This window comes from Parambassis ranga, chromosome 13 (genome assembly GCF_900634625.1).
Source record: "Parambassis ranga chromosome 13, fParRan2.1, whole genome shotgun sequence".
Taxonomy (NCBI): Eukaryota; Metazoa; Chordata; class Actinopteri; family Ambassidae; genus Parambassis; species Parambassis ranga.
This window is the reverse complement of record NC_041033.1, coordinates 22462293-22486208: the sequence shown is the minus strand read 5'-3', so window position 1 is coordinate 22486208 and position 23916 is coordinate 22462293. Positions and strand designations below refer to the sequence as shown.

Genomic DNA, 23916 nt, shown 5'->3' with positions numbered 1-23916 from the left:
GCCTGGCCTCACAGCCAGAGAACAATATGCCATTCTTGTAAACACCTTTTATCCTATCTTGAGATCCCATAAAATCATGTCCTTCCCTAACTCTGCACCAATAGGGTCAGCTCAACTGATATTTAGTTTACCTTATTTGGTAATGGTTAAACCTTAGAGAGGAAATAGCAGGGGGTCCCCTTTTGTCAGTCGTAAACCTAAGTTGAAGATAAGTTCTCCAGGAGAATGTTCACTGTACCATACGAGCAACTATATGACGCCCCATAAAAGCTTACACCTCTTCCCCCATGTAAGTTCACTTTAAGTCCTAACATCTCATAGGCTGTGGGTCAAATCTGAAAGTGACCAGAAAAACAAACTCACAGGAAGGGTGGGTCGTAAAATGGGGTCATGGAGATTAACACATTCTTTCAATCAAGATCTGGATTTACAACCTTAGCTTGATATCAACCAGAGCTGTCTGCAAAGAGCAGACAACAGCTAACAAAGGAAATGAATTACAAAAGTCTATGAGAAGTAGGGAAATTACACACTTCTCAATACATTCAGTATACCTGTCTTCTTTTGATCTTCTGTAAAACTTACTTAACACATAAGTACTTATAAAACACATTACAGTAATATGCATACAGAAATGAAAACTTCATATTAGGGACACACTTCTAGATATGTGGACCCACACCACATAACAACATCATACAAAATAAAATCTTTCACCTAACATCAGGAAACTCCGCTGTCCACCCCATACCTTGTGTGATACATCCGCGCCATGTTCCTGTCAACCCAGGAGCAGCCATGTTGTGAGTGAAGCACTCCGTGGACGGTGGCGGCGAACACAGCTCGCGGGTTGACGATGATCTTGAAGTTGCTCTTATGAATCTCCTCATAGGGTTCCTGGTACAGGTGGGCCAGGATGTCCACCCCAGACACATTCAGCCAGCTGGCCAGCAGGGGCAGTGTTGGGGGGTTTGGAGGAGGCCGTTTGATGGTGTTAGGGAAGACGTTATTCTCAAATATGTAGCACCGGTCAACACCGTACTTCTGCTCCAGCTGTGGCAGCAGCTCCGACCAGCTGGTGAGAGAAAAACATCCACATTTAGCACAGTGAAGGAGTCACTTTACTGTGAATACTCATCCAGCAAGAAGACTGTACCTGCTGACTGACTGAGGCAGGATGAGCTCGTCCATGTCCTGCAGCGCCACGTATCTGGACCGGTACATGTACCTGTACAGACAGTCATTGAGAGCCGCAATCTGACCAAAGTAATGGAGGTCACCTGGACCAAGCGAAGGCCGCCAGCTGCGAGAGATGTTCAGATATCTGGACAGACTCCAAGGAATCACCTCCACGAGGCCTGAGAGGGAGGAACAGGAGTGTGGGTTCAACCTCAAGCTCGACAGCTATCAAACACCTGTTATCTCTGTCTAATGGAGCTTAGTGAAAGTTCGAGCAGGAAGACCTTTCTGTTGTCTTCATGTTGTTACTTTCTCTGTCCCTGTCCCTCCGTCTCAGTCTTCTCCTGCTCTCCCTCTCTCCTCCTCCTCCTCCTCTAAGTCAGATGACTAATATCGAGCACCTCCATCACCAATCAGAGCCTAGTCCTACTGCTAATTATTACGAGCTTTTAGGCCATTTGTTTGTGATTTTCTACTCAATGCTTGACCTATAATAATTTTCTTTAAACCCTGGATCGCCCCCTGGTGGTTGGCTGCAGTCATAAATCCAGCCTCCTCTATGTTAGCGGATGGAACACAGACCAAAATAAAAACTAAAAATACTCCTTAAATATGTTTTTCATGGATATGGTAAATGGCTTCTTTGCTATATATATACCACTGATCCAGTGGTGGAAAGTAACTAAGTATTAGTACTTTGTTACTGTACTTAAGTAAATTTTTATGTATTTGTACTTTACTTTAGTAGAAATAATAGTGCATAGTTTCTACTCTGACTCCATGCTGCAGCTGTTACCTGTACTTTCTCCTCCACTACATTTCTACAGTGTCTGTAGTTCCTTGTTCCATGTGATGAACACAGTGCTGGACTGATGTGAGGTCAGACTCTGCATGGAGGTGGTGTCACGCTGCCAGCTGTGTTTCTATAATGAGCCTCAGTCATGATGCCGGTGCTCTGGCTCAGTTAGCTGACTAGTTAGCTGCTAACTAGTTACATGGATAAAACACACCGTACTCCACCTTTGTGTGTGTAGTAGTCCAGGATGCGCTGCGTCTCAGGGCTGCAGCTCGTTTTATAGACCACCACTCTGTCCACCCCCATTAACTGCATCATCTCCAAACTCTGCACAAACTATGAGACAAAGGCACATGTAAGCAGTTCACACACACAGTAAAGTTTGTTATTGATGAGATGGTACCTGCAGCACGTTGGTGAAGTCGAACATGGTGGAGAGGCAGACGGTGAAGCTGTATGGAAAGGCGTCACTCTTCACATTCTGGTTCTTCACCTCCAGGAACTCTCTGTCCACTTCACCAAGAGGTCACATGAAGGTGTGTTTGATTCAGTCTTTATTATTCAAACAGGACTTTGTGCTCATCCTGTGATTCTGAAAATGTGGCCTGTGGAGCTTCAGTACCGTCAGAGCTGCCTGCAGCAGAGGTTACGGTGATGCGGGACGGCGCCTCACAGCCTGATGGGACGGGACACATGATGTCGGCCGTCCCATAGGCGAAATCAAAGTGATCGCTGTGAATGTTGCAGACGCCGTCAGAGATGTGCAGCTGCTCCTGACAGCAGAAGAGGCAGCGATACGCCACCGCCTCGCTCCGCAGCACCACAGCAATAACACGGACCTGCAGAGGAACACAGGGTTCTAACCAGATGCTCGTGGATGCTGAACCTGCTCTGAACCTGCTCAGTGTACTGACCTCCTTTCTGTCTGTGCGGTGCTCCAGATACGCTGATAACAGCAGCGTCTTCGTCCCATTCACCGTGACCACAGATGCTTCTGGTCCTCGTCCCTGAAGAACTGCAGATCTCAAATCTAATTATTTACCAGAGAGGTATAAAGAGAGAGAGTATAAAGCATCAATAAAAAATGTCCAGATTAGTTACAGCTGACTGCATTCACATCAATATTATTTTATTTAGAGACACTGAAACAGAACATAATGATGTCAGAATAATACACCAAATGCCATTTTACAATGTTGAAAACACACATAAAACATTTTATCATGCATAAAACTACCTGACTGCAAGCCACACCTTTAAAAGAGCCAATACACCTCATAAACTACATTTTCCACCTGCCAAAAAACGATGAAGGCCTCAGCAAAGTGAGCCTACAACAGCCTATGACCAACTGCAGTCTTTCCTGGACACTTGTGACCATTTCCGTTTCACAAACTTGACCATTTCACAAAGTAATTCGTCTGACATGAAGTTACAGTATGTGTGTGCTGCAAGTATTCTAACTATGGTACATGTAATCCATTACTCCCCAACATTGCTTATTGTAATCTTGTTCTATTGTCTCCTAATTCATCTTAGGCTTGGTCTCATATCTCCAAGCTGCATGAGCAGAGTAAATATTTTCCGTTTTGTGCTCTGAATCGATCTTTAAAACAAAAACTAAAGCTATCCAGCAGAACAGGAAGAGACAAGGTTTCATGTTCCAGACAAGCTTTAGTAGTGAGCAGTGTTCAGTCAGTGTTAGCTTACCCTGATGACCCACAGTATAGGTAGTGTGCACTGAATGTTGTGGCACAGTGGTTCTTTGGAAGGTGAAGGTCCTGGGGTGGAAGGTCCAGTAGCCTCTGCAGACAGAAGAAAGGTTTGAGCCACACAAAATCAGACATCTATTCATACACTGAATACACTGGTTCAGGTTCAGGCTCTCCCTCTAAGGATTAGAGCCGGCACTGTTTGGATGACCCCTTTCGCTCCCTACTTGATTCTGGTTGTATTGAGTGGTTGAACGTGCAGTCTACCGTTAGTATAGCAGCAACAACTCCTCATCTTCCTACACTTCAAACACAGTCGCCTCCTCATCTCTTATTAAATCCAAAAACTCCATACCTGCCTAAAACAATGGGCTCCTTCTACCTGGAGGTCCAGATCAGCAGGGTGACAGAGAGGACGGTGAGGACAGCAATGATGAACATCAGTCGTCTGAACCTCTTGAGCAGCTGCTTGTCACTGTGTCTCATCTTGGTGCTGCGGTTCAAGCTCTGATGTGTCTCCCTGATCCAGATGGAAAAACCAGGAGGTGAGTGTAAGTTTCATCCTAAACACAATGATAAAATTCATGCATCAACTGTTGGGAGAAAAACCGCAGGTAACACAGCTGCAGAGAAGATGGAGGTTACATATGAAGCTCTGTGAAGACCAGTTAAACGTATTATGTCCCAGTACATGCTGAAATTACCAGAATGTTCTGTACCAAGGCACCGATCAGGCAAAGCAATATGACCACCTGCCTAATATTGTGTTTTGCATCAATTAGACCCTTCAGGATTTCAGGATTTGTGATCGCAACCAAGAAATTCAACCTTTGCCTGTGAATTCTGCACGTACTTGAAATTTTAACCAATCACCACAATTTACCAATCCCCTTCAATTCCACACAAGTCGTTCGGCCTCGACATGTGAAATATATGTGTAGGTTCTGTCGTACAGGAAGTCTTTAATGGTCTTTACTGGGACAATCCCCCTTCACAGTTGGGATTGTTGGCACTACCCATGCTAACCTGGCTCCGAGACAAGTCTGAGTGACTGTCTGTGTTTGTCTCATCTTGGCAATGACAGTAAAGTGATGGTGCCAGGTGAGAGATGGAACACCTCCTCCTGCCCTGTTTCATCCACTTTTATATCAGAGACGAGCAGCTCTCACTGACATGACCCACATGTGCAGATTACTTTAGAAGGCCTTTACTGTAAAATGTATGACACCTGGGATTACAATGCCTGATAGTGAATCAAGGCTTGGATTACATTTTGTCTTTTACAAACAGGTCTAACAAGAGAAACACCTGAAACCCATGAGAATGAGCCCCAGACATTGGAAATGGTTTTGTTGCTTTTCAAAAACATCTCTGTCTTTTTTTGGGCTTTTTTTGGTTTCCTTGAGTGTGACTTGGGTGAGTAGGGACAGTGGTGCCTCTGCAAAGGAGGGTTTTTGTGCAGACACCTTGAGGAAGATTGCCAAGTGTGATAGTTAACAGGATTAACCGGTCACAGCCTCTTTAGATCTGCAAATAAAGTCTCTACAGTCAAGCATAAAATGCGTGACTGCAGCTGACACATACATCTACAGAAGCCTACTCATCCAATAAAAAAAAATCACCCACCACGATCCTAAAAACTACGATTATCTAATCCTGGAGTGTGAAAAAGGACAATATATATATATATATATATATATATATATATATATATATATATATATATATATATTTATAGTCCTATATATATATATTTATAGTCCTTTTTATATATATAGACCTAAAATGATTTCACAGTGCTGTCATTTTTTTAAGTATTTCAGATCTGTATGTGTTACAGTCAGTGCAAATCCAAAAATTAAAAAAAGGTTTTATTTAATGATAATCCCTTTATCATGTATGAACACGTCTACAAAATATTTCATTTTTTTACATTTCTGTGTTCAGAGAAGACTGCTCTGAGATAGATTCTAAATGTTTAACTTGCAATGTGTAAAAACAGATGAAACTCACCTTTCTTGAAGCTATCTGATGACAAAGTGTCTCATTCCGTGTGATGCAGGATGAATATGTACCCACGAGCTCACAACCATCCAGATGACTGCTTGTATTAACAGATTGAGGTTATAATTAACACATTCTGCATCGCCCTGAGAGGAGGGAGGAGGAGGGGCATCCTGACCGATGTACTACTGATGGAAATTTTGGCTCTATTAAATAAGCCGGTTCTTAAGAATCGACTTCCTTCCCCTCCTCCACCTTGGCCTCTGATCACATCACTATTGCAGTAATGTCAGCATACAGGCCCCTGGTAAACCAGGTCAGAGGGAGCCACAGGACCGCCACAGAACACTACAGACTAGAATGTGTTTAAGCAGGGACATCTGGAGCCTGTTGCGGGGGGATACAGACTATCATTGACTACAAGCCTCCATTACAGACCTGTGACAGTAACGGCTCCCTGCTGAACCAGCTGAATGACTTCTTTGGATCAACAGCACCCACCTACAGAAGATCACAGGGGTTTGAAGGAGGCCGTTTGATGGTGTTAGGGAAGACGTTATTCTCAAACATGTAGCACCGGTCAACACCGTACTTCTGCTCCAGCTGTGGCAGCAGCTCCGACCAGCTGGTGAGAGAAAAACATCCACATTTACTGCAGTGAAGGAGTCACTTTACTGTGAATACTCATCCAGGAAGAAGACTGTACCTGCTGACTGACTGAGGCATGCTTTCTCCTCCACACTGTGTGGTAATCTCTCTGCAGTGAAATGTACTTTGGTCCATTTTATGGTTAATCTGTGTTTATAATTCTATAAGCATATGCTGTGTATTTGTAGTTTTAAAAGGTGTAATTTGTAATACCCTCCATCCTGCTTTGATCCATCAGAAGAGGCAGAGACTTCTAGGCCTGCTTGTCTCCTTTAACTGCCTCCAGCTCCTCCTCCAGGATCCTCCTCCTATCCACGGCCTTCCCCCTATCCAGTGAGTCCTGGTTCGACCTCATGCCTCCTCCCAGACGGCTGTGCCTGGTACACCACTAGCAAACCAGACCTGGGCCGGGTGTACGAGCATTGTGTGGGCTAGAAGCAGGCCAGACCAAGTCTGCTATGTGGGATAGACAGATAAAAAAAATATTTTTTTTAAATGTTCTGCTTTTTATTGCTCTTCAGAATTCTATTTTGAAACTCCAAGCTTTCATTGTTTACATTCTTATTTTGAAAAGACACTAATGTGCACTGTTGAAATAAAAAACGTTTCCATTTCACATTGTTTGTTCGTGTCAGTACTCGCCTGACCTCTGTTGAAGCTCAGCTGTGCCTAACGACTATGGGGCAGCAGGGGGCGCTATGGTGCTGGGACTGGCTGACTGTTCTCAGTGGACACTTCCAAGGAATGGATCTAACAAGCCACCACTAGAGTCCAGCAGGTGGCGCCACATAGCAGTGAATTTGACATTATAGCTACGACATCTCCAGGCTTCACTGTTACTACTCAATTCATTTGAGAACACTGAACCTGAGCCTTGAACTGTTTACATTAGATTAACACACTGCACATACATTCATGAAAACTTAACACTTAAGAATCAAAGAATCAGTTTTATTGATCAAATGTGCAGCATTTCAAGGAATTTGTTTTGGCAGTTGTACCAGACAGTTAACAAGGTTACAATAAATACACGGTTTACAAGAACGTTTGGGTTGGAGCTGTAAGTACTGTGTACATAAATATATCATTATAGAGCGAAGTCCCTGCGATCAGGGTATGATATATCTCAAAGTCTGCTGTAGTCTAATCCGGACGACTTGGCGTTGAACTGAATGCTGGACGCTCCACTGTAAAAATGTGACAGTTTTATAAAACACTAGAATGTTCACAGCCTCTAACACATGATAAACTGCTCTCCCCTGGTTCTGTTTTCGGGGGGAAACATGTACACACGTCCATTGTTTAATATGCAAACACATCAAAAGTTTTGATATGTGACATGTGTAACAGTACACACATACACACACACACCTTAGTGTGTGCTGTCCTCCTCTAGAAGTCCATTCTCCTTCAGCACAGCACTGACAGCAGGTATGAGGCGTACACTGTAGTCCAGCAGTCTGCCGTCATAAATCAGCTGATCCGGCTTTAGGTGAGGCTGGCTTGGACGTCTGCACAGACATTTTTTAGACTTTAGAGAAAACACATTTTAACATGTTCTTTGATGAAGCCTTTATGACTTTAAATTGCACTAAATACCATTTTTCTCCACATTAGCTGAAAACTATTAACCCCTTATGAACTGTCCTCTTCCTGTGATCATGAAACTCCGCTGTCCATACCTTGTGTGATACATCCGCGCCATGTTCCTGTCAACCCAGGAGCAGCCATGTTGTGAGTGAAGCACTCCGTGGACGGTGGCGGTGAACACAGCTCGCGGGTTGACGATGATCTTGAAGCTGCTCTTATGAGTCTTCATATAGGGTTCCTGGTACAGGTGGGCCAGGATGTCCACCCCAGACACATTCAGCCAGCTGGCCAGCAGTGTTGGCAGGTTTGGAGGAGGCCGTTTGATGGTGTTAGGGAAGACGTTATTCTCAAACTTGTAGCACCGGTCAACACCGTACTTCTGCTCCAGCTGTGGCAGCAGCTCCGACCAGCTGGTGAGAGAAAAACATCCACATTTACCGCAGTGAAGGAGTCACTGTACTGTGAATACTCATCCAGGAAGAAGACTGTACCTGCTGACTGACTGAGGCAGGATGAGCTCGTCTATGTCGTGCAGTGCCACGTATCTGGACCGGTACATGTACCTGTACAGACAGTCATTGAGAGCCGCAATCTGACCAAAGTAATGGAGGTCACCTGGACCGAGTGAAGGCCGCCATCTGCGAGAGACGTTCAGATATCTGGACAGACTCCAAGGAATCACCTCCACGAGGCCTGAGAGGGAGGAACAGGAGTGTGGGTTCAACCTCAAGCTCGACAGCTATCAAACCTATGACACCTGCTATCTCTGTCTAATGGAGCTTAGTGAAAGTTCGAGCAGGAAAACCTTTCTGTCGTCTTCATGTTGTTACAAGCTTACATTAAACTGGCTTTTCTTTTTCTGTCCCTGTCCCTCTGTCTCAGTCGTCTCCTGCTCTCACTCGCTCTGTGCTCCCTCTCTCCTCCTCCTCCTCTAAAGCCGGGCATACGCTGTGCGTTTTTAGGTCAGATTTTGACCCGAATTTTGAGTTGTGCGATTTTTTGGGCCGGGCCAAATTTTAGCTTTGTCGTGCGTCTTTAATCGTGCAGTGTACTGGGGCTCAGGAGAGGTGATTGAACAGGCACAGAAACACCGTACTCCACCTTTGTGTGTGTAGTAGTCCAGGATGCGCTGCGTCTCAGGGCTGCAGCTCGTTTTATAGACCACCACTCTGTCCACCCCCAGTAACTGCATCATCTCCAGACTCTGCACAAACTATGAGACAAAGGCACATGTAAGCAGTTCACACACACAGTAAAGTTTGTTTTTCGATGAGATGGTACCTGCAGCACGTTGGTGAAGTCGTACATGGTGGAGAGGCAGAGGGTGAAGCTGTATGGAAAGGCGTCACTCTTCACATTCTGGTTCTTCACCTCCAGGAACTCTCTGTCCACTTCACCAAGAGGTCACATGAAGGTGTGTTTGATTTGCAGCATTAATTCACTTCAGTTAATCAATTACCCAAGAGTTCAGCAGTGAGTTATTGTTCTCCTAAAATATTCAACCTTTATTATTCAAACAGGACTTTGTGCTCATCCTGTGGTTCTGAAAATGTGGCCTGTGAAGCTTCAGTACCGTCAGAGCTGCCTGCAGCAGAGGTCACGGTGATGCGAGACGGCGTCTCACAGCCTGATGGGATGGGACACATGATGTCGGCCGTCCCGTAGGCGAAACCAAAGTGGTCGCTGTGAATTTTGCTGACGCCGTCAGAGATGTGCAGCTGCTCCTGACAGCAGAAGAGGCAGCGATACGCCACCGCCTCGCTCCGCAGCACCACAGCAATAACACGGACCTGCAGAGGAACACAGGGTTCTAACCGGATGCTCGTGGATGCTGAACCTGCTCTGAACCTGCTCAGTGTACTGACCTCCTTTCTGTCTGTGCGGTGCTCCAGATACGCTGATAACAGCAGCGTCTTCATCCCATTCACCGTGACCACAGATGCTTCTGGAGCAGAGAGGTGCGTTTCATTTCCAGTGTTGTGAAGGATAATTTTAAAAAGTATTCCATTACAGAATACAGATTACATGTGCTTAAATGTATGCATTTTATCATGCATAAAACTACCTGACTGCAAGCCACACCTGCGAGCCAATACACCTCATAAACTACATTTTCCACCTGCCAAAAAACGATCAAGGCCTCAGTAAAGTGAGCCTACAACAGCCTATGACAAACTGCAGTCTTTCCTGGACACTTGTGACCATTTCCGTTTCACAAACTTGACCATTTCACAAAGTAATTCGTCTGACATGAAGTTACAGTATGCGTGTGCTGCTTAAAACAGAAACTAAAGCTATCCAGCAGAACAGGAAGAGACAAGGTTTCATGTTCCAGACAAGCTTTAGTAGTGAGCAGTGTTCAGTCACTGTTAGCTTACCCTGATGACCCATAGTATAGGTAGTGTGCACTGAATGTTGTGGCACAGTGGTTCTTTGGCAGGTAAAGGTCCTGAAGTGGAAGGTCCAGTAGCCTCTGCAGACAGAAGAAAGGTTTGAGCCACACAAAATCAGACATCTATTCATACACTGAATCAGATCAGAGGAGTAATTTCACCCACTGTTATGTCCCAAAGCTGTTCTAGGGAGAAAAGAGAGGTAACACTGCACCAGCTGGAGGAGAATTGCCGGAGACCAGTTGGAAAAGAGACAATAGCAGCTACCTTGGCACCTGACCTTGTCCAACTTCCATACCAAGATATTTAACTGTAGGCCTGTCAAACTCACACTCACAGGTTGAGTGTTAAAGAAGCATTCATAAGACGATCAATGACCGACATCAGGTTGCTGACATGTTCAGGCCAACTGGAAGAGAAGCTAATCATGTCAACCAAGTAAAGATTACAGTGTGGAACATCAGCCAGCACCGAGGTCATTCGTCTGTGAAAGGTCTCTGGGGCATTTTTCCAATTCTACAGCCATCCAGGATCCACCTTGCATCCTGGGTAAGGATGGATAACCCTGATCAGCCCCTCCTCCCTTTTCCACAAGGCTCAGACAGCTACAACTGCAACAGCGTAATTTCCAGCTTGGGATGAATAAAGTATTTCTATTCTAAAAACATTTGGGAAGCATCAGGTTTGGAGCCAGTGAAGAAGCTGTAACCTCACTCTGAACACCCTTTATTGTTTCTATTATTTGCTTTAAACTGAGCTTCTTCACCAGCTGGTTTTGAAGCAGGGGACCCGATAAAACAGCTTCTTCGGCCATGTGGTGTGATGCAGCCCTGGTGAGAGCACTGGCAGAGAAAACAGAGGAATAGCATTGTGACTGCATCTGTTTCTGGAACATCAACCACGCTGCACGTTTCCCTGTGAGACACACAGTACCATCACATATAACAGGTTTAAAACAAGGTTCAGGCTCTTCCTCTAAGGATTACAGCCGGCACTGTTTGGATGACCCCTTTCACTCCCTGCTTGATTCTGGTTGTATTGAGTGGTGGATGGTGCAGTCTAACGTTAGCAGCAACAACTCCTCATCGTCCTCCACTTAAAACATAGCCGCCTCCTCATCTATTAAATCCAAAAACTCCATACCTAAAACAATGGGCTGTAACACCCACCTGGAGGTCCAGATCAGCAGGGTGACAGAGAGGACAGCAATGATGAACATCACTCGTCTAAGCAGCTGCTTGTCACTGTGTTCCATCTTGGTGCTGCTGTAAAACAGCTGCAGAGAAGATGGAGGTTACATATGAAGCTCTGTGAAGACCAGTTAAACGTATTATGTCCCAGTACATGCTGAAATTACCAGGATGTTCTGTATCAAGGCACCGATCAGGCAAAGCAATATGACCACCTGCCTAATATTGTGTTTTGCATCAATTAGACCCTTCAAGATTTCACAATGTTGTGATCACAAATAAAAAATTCAACCTTTGCCTGTGAATTCTGCACTTTTATATCAGAGACGAGCAGCTCTCACTGACCCACATGTGCAGATTACTTTAGAAGGCCTGTACTTTAAAATGTATGACACCTGGGATTACAATGCCTGATAGTGAATCAAGGCTTGGATTACATTTTGTCTGTTACAGACTGGTCTAACAAGAGAAACACCTGAAACCCATGAGAATGAGCCCCAGACATTGGAAATGGTTTTGTTGCTTTTTTTTTTGTTTGTCTTTTTTTGGGCTTTTTTTGGTTTCCTTGAGTGTGACTTGGGTGAGTAGGGACAGCGGTGCCTCTGCAAAGGAGGGTTTTTGTGCAGACACCTTGAGGAAGATTGCCAAGTGTGATAGTTAACAGGATTAACCGGTCACAGCCTCTTTAGATCTGCAAATAAAGTCTCTACAGTCGCCTTTTTGACTCATTTTTGAAGATTTTCAGAGAAGACCCAAACTCAAGCTCAGGGTAGGGTTGGGCGACATTGGCAAAAAAAATTAATCACGATTAATTTGGCATTTAGCCGATAGCGATTAATTTGACGTAGGGGTGTGGGATTTGACGATAAATGGCCGTGAAGGATTTGAACGTATCGGCGATCTGCCAGAACGGACAGATCGTTTTATCGTCCATAGAGCACCTTCTAATTATTGCAGTTCTATGTTTGCGCAGACACATGAGTTTCTTCACTCGTCCAACTCTCAGTGCGCTTAATGTGAACCTGACCAACCAATGACAGCCTCCCTGTTAGGAAGCTACGGCTGAAAACGAAAAGAAAACGGAGGAACTGGTCCCTAAAACGAACTTCACCGCTATGTTCGGTACTGTTTCTGCCGGCAGCAGCGGCGCGTCTTCTAAGCCTGTGTGTGTGTGTGTGTGTGTGTGTGTGTGCAACATGTGTCGCAGTGGAAGGGCCGCGTGTACGAATGTGTTATAATGCTACGAGCACGTACGCGCCCACCTCTCTGAACATTACCAGCTCGTTATATTCAGGTTGGCTGCTGTTGTGCCGTCAGCAGCTGTTCTACACCTGTGTGTGTGTTTGTGTAATAACGCAGGCATTTGATGAAGAGGCTCCATGAGGACTCTAGTAAACGGTGGACAGAGCTGACAGCAGCAGCTGCGTTTGTCCTTAGATATGATTTCCATTAAAGTTTGATCATTTGTTCTAAATCACATTGAACTTTAAGAGTTACTTAAGTCTCAATACTGTATTTATTGTTTAACCTTAGGAGGCACACTTCAGTCTGTTTAAATGACTGTTGAATAATACAGAACTACATTAGTCTTCTTTTAACCTATATGAAATAAAACTTTATTTTGTTCTGTAATTGTTATTTAAATTTAGTTTATTGATAACTAATACTGAGTGCACGTTATCAGAGTATACTTTTAGATCTACTGATAGTTTTTGAGAAGTGACAGAGTAGGTTAGCTGAAGTCATTTACACAGAAACATGCAAATTAGTGTCAATGTAAAAACAAATCGTGATTGTGATTTTATCATTAAAGAATCGTGATATAAAGTTTTTGCCATATCGCCCACCCCTAATTTTACGATTAATTGATGACAATTGCACTGACGTGTTTGTACTCTAAATCGCCACATTGTTCTAAAATGATACCGACAAATCATCAGTCAAGTTAACTCCTTCATTCTAACAGGTTAAGCTGGTTAGTAGTGATTAGGCCCAAACAGGCCATGTTTGAAACATGTATTGATAACAGATGCACAAACTGCTTCAAAATAATAATGAAGCAAACATTTAAAGTAACTTTGTCCTTCAAATGTTCTTATGTTAAGGTCACAGATCAGTGCACATCAACATTAAAATTAAACAGGACAAATAAGTTCAGAAAAGTCACATCAGTGAAAATGATCAGTGAAAAAATGTGTCTGTGCAAATGAACCTGTGACTGAATATGTCCCACACTAGTGCATGTTTTCACTCAGACTGTAGAACAGCAGCAGAAAAAACAAACAAACTGGACAATTCCACATTTAAATGTGTGTCTGTGCAAATCAACCTACGTTCTTCCAGCGCTTAGTTTGGTCGTAAGGAGCACGGTGACTAAACGTATCGCGGATTCTCGGCTGAGTGGAATTCTTTCCAATATCTGCTGGAGGAGACTTCGCTGTTGTAATGTTTCCTATGTTGCTGTGGAGTCCATAAATAAAGATCTGGAGGCAGCTTCTCGCAGTCAACGCAAACATCCAGTTACTATGGCTACAACCAATGCTCCACGCTTCACACCTATGTCGCGTATGCCTGTGCGGTACTATACAGCTGTAGCCGGCGTTGTGGCCTCGTTGCGCTTTCTTCGGCTTTCTTCAGATGTTGAACCTCTGTTAGGAATGTGCTGCTCCGCATCATTTAACTGAAGCATCACTGAGAGGGAGAGGAAGAAGCTGGACAGAGTCATCAGGAAGTCCAGCTCTGTCCTGGGCTGCTCTCCGGACTCAGTGCAGGAGGTGGGTGACAGGAGGGTCCTGGCAAAACTGACCTCCATGCTGGACAATGAGTCCCACCCCCTGCAGGACCCCCTGTCAGCCCTGCAGAGCAGCTTCAGTGGCAGACTGCTCCACCCTCGGTGTGTGAAGGAGAGATACAGTAATCTTTCCTTCCTGCTGCTGTCAGACTGTATAATAAACACTTCTGATAGGTGCAATACTCACACACCACAGTGTACAATAAACTATTTATTTAGTTTTTGATGCACTATGTAAAGTTTATAAACCATTTCTACCTCCACTCACCTGTGCAATAACTGTTAATATGTAAACTGTTTATAATGTATATATCTTTTTATTGGTAGTCTATTTTATAATGTATATATCTTTTTATTGGTAGTCTATTTTATAATGTATATATCTTTTTCTTAACTTATCCCTTGCTGTCTGTATGCCGTTGCAAAAATGCAATTTCCCCATTGTGGGACTAATAAAGGTTTCTTAATCTTAATCTTAATCTTAATACCACTGCCTTCCGCCATTATTGTTATTGTGGGCTCACAAAAATGCATCATCATGACGACGCACTAATCGCTAATCACTAATCGGTGACAGTTTTTCTGACGATTAATTGGACACGATACGATTTTGCACAAGCCTAGCTCAGGGTAAAGACTAAAATGTGTGCAGCAATCAAACTAACACTAAAGTGAAGTTTTAACAAAATGGAAACATTTTCAAATATGGAGTAATATTTGTACAGACCTATGGAGCCCCTCTGATGACATGGTAAAAAAAATAAATAAATCGTGGCCACGAAACATGTATAACGTGCGCACGAAATACTAATTTGTATGGAGCCAAATCGGGGTCATAAGTTTTGTTAACCTGAAAAAATAAAATTCATTCAAACACTAAAATTTGAAACTGAAAATGTATGTTTTGATGTTGATTTTTTTCAGTTCAAAATTTTTTTGGAATCAACTTTGAAATTCTTTTGAATAAATAGTTTATTTTCAGGTTTCATGTCAATAATTATTTTCATATTTACCATTTTATTTTTTAAGTTTCAGAGTTTTTGTTTTCAGATTCAAATCTTAATTTTTTACAGTTTCACATCTTGTTTCTTCAGGTTCAAATCTTTTTTCCACTTTCGCCTCTCCTTTTTTCACCTTTGAGGTTTTGACCCCGATTTTGCGGGGGGTGGGACATGGGTGTGGCCTGCTGAGTGACAGCAGGACAATGATGCTGAGGCAGAGCGCGCTCTGGGCTGAGGCCATGAGGCCTTAGCTCGGCCATGGTGCCTTCAGGGAACATCGGACGTGTGGTCAGTTAAACTCAACATGCGCTATCTATCGTATTGACGTGACTGGCTGCAAAACACTGACACCAGGCAAAGTTGTAGACAGTGTTGCATCAAAAGGGAGAATATTAATAATTTGTGGAAGCGATAAGACGCTAAACACATCATGCAGGCCTCCTGGCGGACCCTGTAAGGAACTATCGGCTGGCTGTCACTCTCTTCCTTCTCTGGGCACCAGAGAAGAATGCGCACTCAATGAGCGTTAGTGCTGAGTTACAGCGAGACTCAACTGGTGAAAACACCGAATACGGCGCAATATGGCAGAGAAATTACCAGTGAGTCGGAAAAGCCACAACCAGAAAATGGCTTGATGCAGAAAGCTGTGAGACAAGAGTGGTTATCGGTACGACTTCACCTGGCAATTCCAGTTGATTCCAAAAAAATTTTGAACTGAAAAAAATCAACATCAAAACATAAATTTTCAGTTTCAAATTTTAGTGTTTGAATGAATTTTATTTTTTCAGGTTAACAAAACTTATGACCCCGATTTGGCTCCATAGAACACAAACTAAAACACTTAAATGATGAACACAACCCAATCACACAAACAGGTTATCAATTAACTGTATTAACCATATACAAGAAAAATAATAAATCAATCCCCTTTTATATAAACAAGAAAAACACCCCGGGTAATAGTTTTGTCTTAAATATCAACTGTCATACTTGTTCTTCTCTTTTGAGGGCACTCTAATGTTAGTGTCGTTGGCGCTGATGATGGAAGCTCTTCGTTCCCGGAAGCGTCAACTCTCGCGTCATAAAAACTACTTTAACTTCTTAAAAGTATTCAAAACCCATGAAATTTTATCTCAAAGTCAAACAGTTTAAACAGACATTATTTATACATTTAAATATCTTATCACAAGATAATGTTTATGCAAATTTTAACCTCTCAACTCTGGCATTTTATCTTTAAATTGTTCTCCAAAAAAAAAAAAAAAATCCAACTGACATTTATCAGTTGGATTTTTCCCAGCCTCTGGGAATGTTTTTTCTTTTTTAAATTAACTTGATTAAACAAAAGCTCAACATAACATGGAATTATTTTTTAATCTGTTACCTAGTTTTTAAATCACAATCCAGTATAAAGTTATTGATTTCTTTAGTTTGCAGCTGTGTAATAAAAGGATAAAATGGCTGCACTAAATGAGGCTCAGACACGATCGAAGCCCAAAAACACATACAAAACTGAGTCAATCCCAACAGACCTCCATGATAAAAACCACACAGCAGAAACAGACGATACACACAAACTGCCTTGAGCTCCTTTACATGATCATACAGTACTTACTGAAGGCACACAGTCTGATCCAGAAACACTTAAAAAATGATTAAACACTGTTCATCTCCCTGAATCAGAAATATGAAGCCTCCTTTGAGGCATAAGTGCAGCTGTTGTCATAATTACACACACACACACACACACACACACACACCTTAGTGTGTGCTGTCCTCTAGAAGTCCATTCTCCTTCAGCACAGCACTGACAGCAGGTATGAGGCGTGCACTGTAGTCCAGCAGTCTGCCATCATAAATCAGCTGATCCGGCTTTAGGTGAGGCTGGCTTGGACGTCTGCACAGACATTTGTTAGACTTTAGAGAAAACACATTTTAACATGGTATGTTCTTTGATGAAGCCTTTATGAGTGCAGAAAATACCATTTTTCTCCACATTAGCTGAAAACTATTAACCCCTTATGAACAGTCCTCTTCCTATGATCATGAAACTCCGCTGTCCACCCCATACCTTGTGTGATACATCCGCGCCATGTTCCTGTCAACCCAGGAGCAGCCATGTTGTGAGTGAAGCACTCCGTGGACGGTGGTGGTGAACACAGCTCGCGGGTTGACGATGATCTTGAAGTTGCTCTTATGAATCTCCTCATAGGGTTCCTGGTACAGGTGGGCCAGGATGTCCACCCCAGACACATTCAGCCAGCTGGCCAGCAGGGGCAGTGTTGGGGAGTTTGGAGGTTTGATGGTGTTAGGGAAGACGTTATTCTCAAACATGTAGCACCGGTCAACACCGTACTTCTGCTCCAGCTGTGGCAGCAGCTCCGACCAGCTGGTGAGAGAAAAACATCCACATTTAGCACAGTGAAGGAGTCACTGTACTGTGAATACTCATCCAGGAAGAAGACTGTACCTGCTGACTGACTGAGGCAGGATGAGCTCGTCCATGTCCTGCAGCGCCACGTATCTGGACTGGTACATGTACCTGTACAGACAGTCATTGAGAGCCGCAATCTGACCAAAGTAATGGAGGTCACCTGGACCGTGTGCAGGCAGCCAGCTGCGAGAGACGTTCAGATATCTGGACAGACTCCAAGGAATCACCTCCACGAGGCCTGAGAGGGAGGAACAGGAGTGTGGGTTCAACCTCAAGCTCGACAGCTATCAAACCTATGACACCTGCTATCTCTGTCTAATGGAGCTTAGTGAAAGTTCGAGCAGGAAGACCTTTCTGACGTCTTCATGTCGTTACTTTCTCCTATCCTGTCCCTCCATCTCAGTCTTCTCCTGCTCTCCCTCTTGCCTCCTCCTCCTCCTCTAAGTCAGATGACTAATAGCGAGCACCTCCATCACCAATCAGAGCCTAGTCCTACTGCTAATTATTATGAGCTTTTAGGCCATTTGTTTGTGATTTTCTACTCAATGCTTGACCTATAATAATTTTCTTTAAAGCCTGGATCGCCCCCTGGTGGCTGGCTGCAGTCATAAATCCATCCTCCTCTATGTTAGTGGATGGAACACAGACCAAAACAAAAACTAAAAATACTCTTTAAATATGTTTTTTTTTGATATGGTAAATGGCTTCTTTGCTATATTTTGTCACACTGATCTTAGTATTTGTACTAAATTTGTAATTTTTTATGTATTTCTACTTAAAAATAATAGCGCATACTTTCTACTCTGACTCCACGCTGCAGCTGTTACCTGGACTTTCTCCTCCACTACATGTCTCCAGTGTCTGTAGTTCCTTGTTCCATGTGATGAACACAGTGCTGGACTGATGGGAGGTCAGACTCTGCATGGAGCTGGTGTCACGCTGCAGCTGTGTTTCTATAATGAGCCTCAGTCATGATGCCGGTGCTCTGGCTCAGTGAGCTAACTAGTTAGCTGCTGCCTGCTAACACAGGTCCATCCATTAATGTCTGATGAACATGAATCATAACATGAATCTACAGCAGGAACACTGACACAGTAAACATGCTGAATGCCTGTTTGTTATCAGCAGCCTCTCTGTTCACTTGATGCCCACAGCCTGCCTCATGACACACAGACCTGTCCACAGCTGCTTCTGGACTGAACATGGACATTAACTACACATGCTCCATTTTCATTTCAGATGATTTCTTTGATTATATTAACCTGTTCAGATCCTTTGGAAATCAATCATATATAATCACCGTGTGAGTACTTTTACTTTGAATACTTAAAGTACATTTAAAAGTACTTAAGACTTTTACTTAAGTAGGATTGTTGATGTAGCACTTCTACTTTTACTTGAGTATATATTTTCCTGGGTATTTGTACTTTTACTTAAGTACCAGGCTTCAGTACTTCCTCCACCACTGCACTGATCTGTGTTCAATGCTGCAGCTGAAAAACAAGAGGAAGTCTCATCAGCTAGCTAACAGTCTGTGTGTGTCCTCAGTCAGGAAGTCAGTCTGTGCAGGGAGGAGACAGGCGGCGCTGAGGTGCATGCATGGATGGATAAAACACACCGTACTCCACCTTTGTGTGTGTAGTAGTCCAGGATGTGCTGCGTCTCAGGGCTGCAGCTTGTTTTATAGACCACCACTCTGTCCACCCCCAGTAACTGCATCATCTCCAAACTCTGCACAAACTATGAGACAAAGGCACATGTAAGCAGTTCACACACAGTAAAGTTTGTTATTGATGAGATGGTACCTGCAGCACGTTGGTGAAGTCGAACATGGTGGAGAGGCAGACGGTGAAGCTGTATGGAAAGGCGTCACTCTTCACATTCTGGTTCTTCACCTCCAGGAACTCTCTGTCCACTTCACCAAGAGGTCACATGAAGGTGTGTTTGATTTGCAGCATTAATTCACTTCAGTTAATCAGTTACCCAAGAGTTCAGCAGTGAGTTATTGTTCTCCTAAAATATTCAATCTTTATTATTCAAACAGGACTTTGTGCTCATTCTGTGATTCTGAAAATGTGGCCTGTGGAGCTTCAGTACCGTCAGAGCTGCCTGCAGCAGAGGTCACGGTGATGCAGGACGGCGCCTCACAGCCTGATGGGACGGGACACATGATGTCGGCCGTCCCGTAGGCGAAACCAAAGTGATCGATGTGAATGTTGCAGACGCCGTCAGAGATGTGCAGCTGCTCCTGACAGCAGAAGAGGCAGCGATACGCCACCGCCTCGCTCCGCAGCACCACAGCAATAACACGGACCTGCAGAGGAACACAGGGTTCTAACCGGATGCTCGTGGATGCTGAACCTGCTCTGTACCTGCTCAGTCTACTGACCTCCTTTCTGTCTGTGCGGTGCTCCAGATACGCTGATAACAGCAGCGTCTTCGTCCCATTCACCGTGACCACAGATGCTTCTGGTCCTCTGAACACACATGCACAGTGGAAAAAAATAAATCACAGCCCAATTCTGTGAAAACAGATACACTCCCATCCTGCTGCTGTAACAAAGAGAATAGTAAGTGGATGTGATCAATGTAAAACAGCCCACACTGCAGCAGGGGTGTAATTACCAAAGATTATACTTAAACACACATATCTGACAAAAGTTACATGATGCCATTACTCATTATTAATAATTAATTATAATTATATCTGATTCTTGATATGGAGTGATCGAGATTTAATGACATTGTTTTATTCTTTTTTAATCTGCTGACTGTCGTTTTTTTTTTTATTGCACCGCATATGTGCAGTACACAAACATTAGAGTGCATCATAAATGGTGTGTATGTATTCACCCGTGGAGACGCACTGATGCCAGGTCTGACCAGGGCCTCAGGCTGTCTGATCAAATACGTGCTCAAATTAAATGTTTAATTATTTTTATTTAATTTAGGCTGTGAGCAGGGTTCTGTTGAGAACTTTTTGTGTCTGTCGTGTGCACAATTATTATGCCAGTTCTATTTTTGAGATTTTTTTTTATATTGAACAACTACGTTGTTGTATATATGTGCACATATGTGTGTAAAGATTATTGTTGTTACCAACACTGAATGTAAAACTCCAAATAGATATTGTGAAAGAACAGGACCTGATGTGCTTACATCCAGCAGGCACTGTAGTTTATAGAGCCTGGAAAAAACATGCGTATAAATTATAATCTGGTCAGATTACTCACGTGACTGATAACAGTGTGGAAGGAGCTGAGCTGCCAGGGGAGAGCGGAGTGGCTGCAGGTGTTTGGACAGAGAAACACTGCAGTCAGTAAATGTTCTGTGCTCTGAAGCCATCTTTAAACGAGCAGCCTTCAGTCACTGCTAGCTTACCCTCAGGACCCACACTATGGGTAGTGTGCACTGAGTGTTGTGGCACAGTGGTTCTTTGGTAGTAGAAGGTCCTGGCCTGGAAGATCCAGTAGTCCCTGCAGACAGAAGAAAGGTTCGGCTGAGATCACAAGTCACAAAAAACAGTGGAGACTCAACTCCTCCATTAGATGAACAGTTATAAGACCTTGTAACAAAAACGCTATCAGACATAGATTCATACAGAGAGCTGGCAGTCTCACAATAGCTCTGTTTATCAACCCTGAGCCTGAACCCTGAATCAGATGAGAGGAGTGATTCCACCCACCTGGAGCTCCAGATCAGCAGGGCGACAGAGAGGACGGAGAGGACAGCAGTGATGAGCAGCAGGCATTTCAACCTCTTGAACACAGGCGGCTGCTTCGGACTCATCTTGGTGCCGCTGTTCCAGCTCTGCTGTGTCTCCCTGATCCAGATGGACAGACGAGTGATGCGTTAGTTTTATGTCCCTTAAACACAAAATGTGCAAACATGCACATGTAAATGACCTGATAACCTGACAGGTGACTAATCATTAACATGCTACCTGCAGTCTACTGCTCATAAAATAAGGTTTACACATGGAGCTCTGACTGTGAAGTTAATGTATTTAACTGATTACATTTGGGCTTCTCTAGGAGCACATCACATGACTTCTCTAACTTCTCTAACAATAAACCATGGCTGACTGCTGAGCTGAAAGCTAGCCACGAGTTCAGCCAGCAGGGGGCCTCAGAGCTTCCACCCACAGAGCCTTTAAATGCACGGGAATCTTTCTTCCAGCCTTCAGTTCACTGTGCGGCCATCACCAAGTGCGTCAAAGGGGAACTGTGCATGTCATAGAGCCAAGTGCTGCCTAGTGTCAGGCACAGGGAAAGCTGGATTATATTTAATCTTTTATTTTAGGGAGGGGAAGTCTAATAAAACACTTCTACAGCAGCCTGCTGATTGTCACTGTGGGAATCAATCAGCTTACAGCATGCTACCGAACAATGCACAGTTAGTGTGACACAGACTGAGCTGTGTTTGGATTGTAAGGTGTGCTCATGTTATGACCCTGGTATCAGTGGGTGAAGGCTGCGCCCTCGTCTGCCCTGAGCCCTGATCAAACTCAATGTCCGCTTGTCAGCTCATGAATGAAGATTAATAAAATAAGATAAGCTACAAAAAGTGAACTTTGATTTATTACATTAAGGGCGCACTGCTGCTAAATGCTAACAGCTGCTTGATTTGGACGTTCTGCACACCCAGGTCAGAGCGAACGTCAAACTCAGAAGGAGCCATGTTGGTCTGACAGAGTGACACTGAATCCATCCCCTCCACATCACCACATCATGAAAGTGGACCACCTTTCTCACACGTCTCCTCCTTTGTATAATTTTAACCCCATCATGTGCAGCACTTGGAATCCTGAGTGGAGGAAAGGGTTAAATGTGCCAGTGGATCTACAGAGGAACTATACACACCTTATTCCTGAAGTGTGAGAAACAAAAGTAACAGAACCGTTCTCTAAACTAAATATAAAAAAGTTTGTTCTAAAATGATTTTACATGCTGAGACACTCGCTCCGATCCCACGGGTCACAGTAACTCAAACCGAACATATACAAAGTATGAAAGTATGTGCAGCCAAAAATAACCATTTGAAATGTATCTCCACACGTGAAATGAAGATGTAACAGCTCACCTCTGTCAGGGCTGTCTGATGACCACGCGTTCCATTTTTTCCATGATGCAGGATGAATATGTACCGACGAGGCTACAAGGCTGGACCAACCGTTTCAGTCTGTTTATAATTAACAGGTTGTATTAGACTGGTCTTCCTGTACACAGCTGAACAGGAGGAGGAAGAGGAGGAGGAGTCCACGGATGTCTGACTGATGTACACCTTAAGAGTCCATTCCATTATTTTTCATAAAACCTGGAATCTTCTTCACCACCCTCCAGACTGGGTGGTGTCCTGTCTGCAGTGCTGTCTGAGCTTTAACTTCATTAATCCCCACGGGGACATCAGCTTGTAGCACCAGCACGTATTAAAGAAGAGACAATAAATACGACATATACAGGATAACCTGTGACAGACAGCAGCAGACAAATGAAGATCAATACACAGTTCATGTGACTGGAACAGGCTGAAGTGCAGCTGAGAAGATGCTTTAGTGTGTGAGCAGCTCTGACCGTCACAGAGGAGTCACAGAGTCTGATGGAAGGACTTCCTGTGCCGTCCCTCAGAGCAGCGGGGCTGCAGGAGTCTGCTCCGCTGCTCACATGCTTCAAACACCTGAGTCTCCTCAGCAGGTAAAGTCTGCTTCTGTCCTTCTTGGACACCCAGGAATCTGTCCACACCTGTCCTTCTCATGCAGACTGTGGAGGGCAGGGACTTACTCCTACTGAAGTCCACCATCCTTATCTCAGTCAGAACCAGCTGCAGGCTGAATGACTAAGCTTACTCCACAAGCTCCCTGTACTCCACCCGACCATGGTCATCTGACTACGTCTTCAAATGTATGTTTATCTGTTGACTTAGTCCTGACAGGGTGGACATGTTTCACAATCTACAACAGACTGAGGTCAACCTGGTACAAGAGAATTCCATGAAGGGGGGGGCTGATCCTGTTCCGCCCTGTGAGTTGGAGGCAGGAGCTGCAGCTCTGGCTGCACGCCGGAGCTGGTGCTGCACCATAAAACATCTGTACACATGATCCTCAACAGGATATATGGCTGAACCGCTCCTGATTGGAGACTCTTCAGTCTATCAATCATCAATATCACATGATCAATAC

At 43.9% G+C, this 23916-nt stretch overlaps 3 protein-coding genes across 4 annotated transcripts in view; all 3 read right to left on the bottom strand.

The window, feature by feature from the left end:
- The window catches only part of LOC114444601 (scavenger receptor cysteine-rich type 1 protein M130-like), a 902860-nt gene that overhangs the window by 471864 nt on the left and 407080 nt on the right, over positions 1–23916 (bottom strand). The window lies entirely within an intron of this gene.
- On the bottom strand, positions 6238–9353 carry LOC114444626 (uncharacterized). The gene is made up of 7 exons (XM_028419355.1): positions 9211–9353; positions 9031–9142; positions 8421–8622; positions 8022–8339; positions 7711–7850; positions 6398–6792; positions 6238–6316 (listed from the first exon to the last, which is right to left on the bottom strand). Exons 1-5 carry the CDS (start codon positions 9235–9237, stop codon positions 7712–7714), a joined length of 798 nt encoding a protein of 265 aa, XP_028275156.1. The 5' UTR covers positions 9238–9353; the 3' UTR covers positions 6238–6316; positions 6398–6792; position 7711.
- Positions 16115–22953, bottom strand: LOC114444612 (uncharacterized). 2 transcript variants are annotated; one of them, XM_028419332.1, is made up of 11 exons: positions 22821–22953; positions 21424–21561; positions 21120–21214; positions 20972–21023; positions 20128–20215; positions 19836–20052; positions 19544–19653; positions 19367–19478; positions 17775–17976; positions 17376–17693; positions 16115–17201 (listed from the first exon to the last, which is right to left on the bottom strand). In XM_028419332.1, the coding sequence occupies exons 2-11, from the start codon at positions 21525–21527 to the stop codon at positions 17066–17068; spliced, it is 1434 nt and encodes a 477-aa protein (XP_028275133.1). In that variant the 5' UTR covers positions 21528–21561; positions 22821–22953; the 3' UTR covers positions 16115–17065. The 2 variants fall into 2 exon arrangements, with proteins under 2 accessions (XP_028275133.1, XP_028275134.1); XM_028419333.1 differs by having other exon boundaries at positions 21424–21604; positions 22821–22944.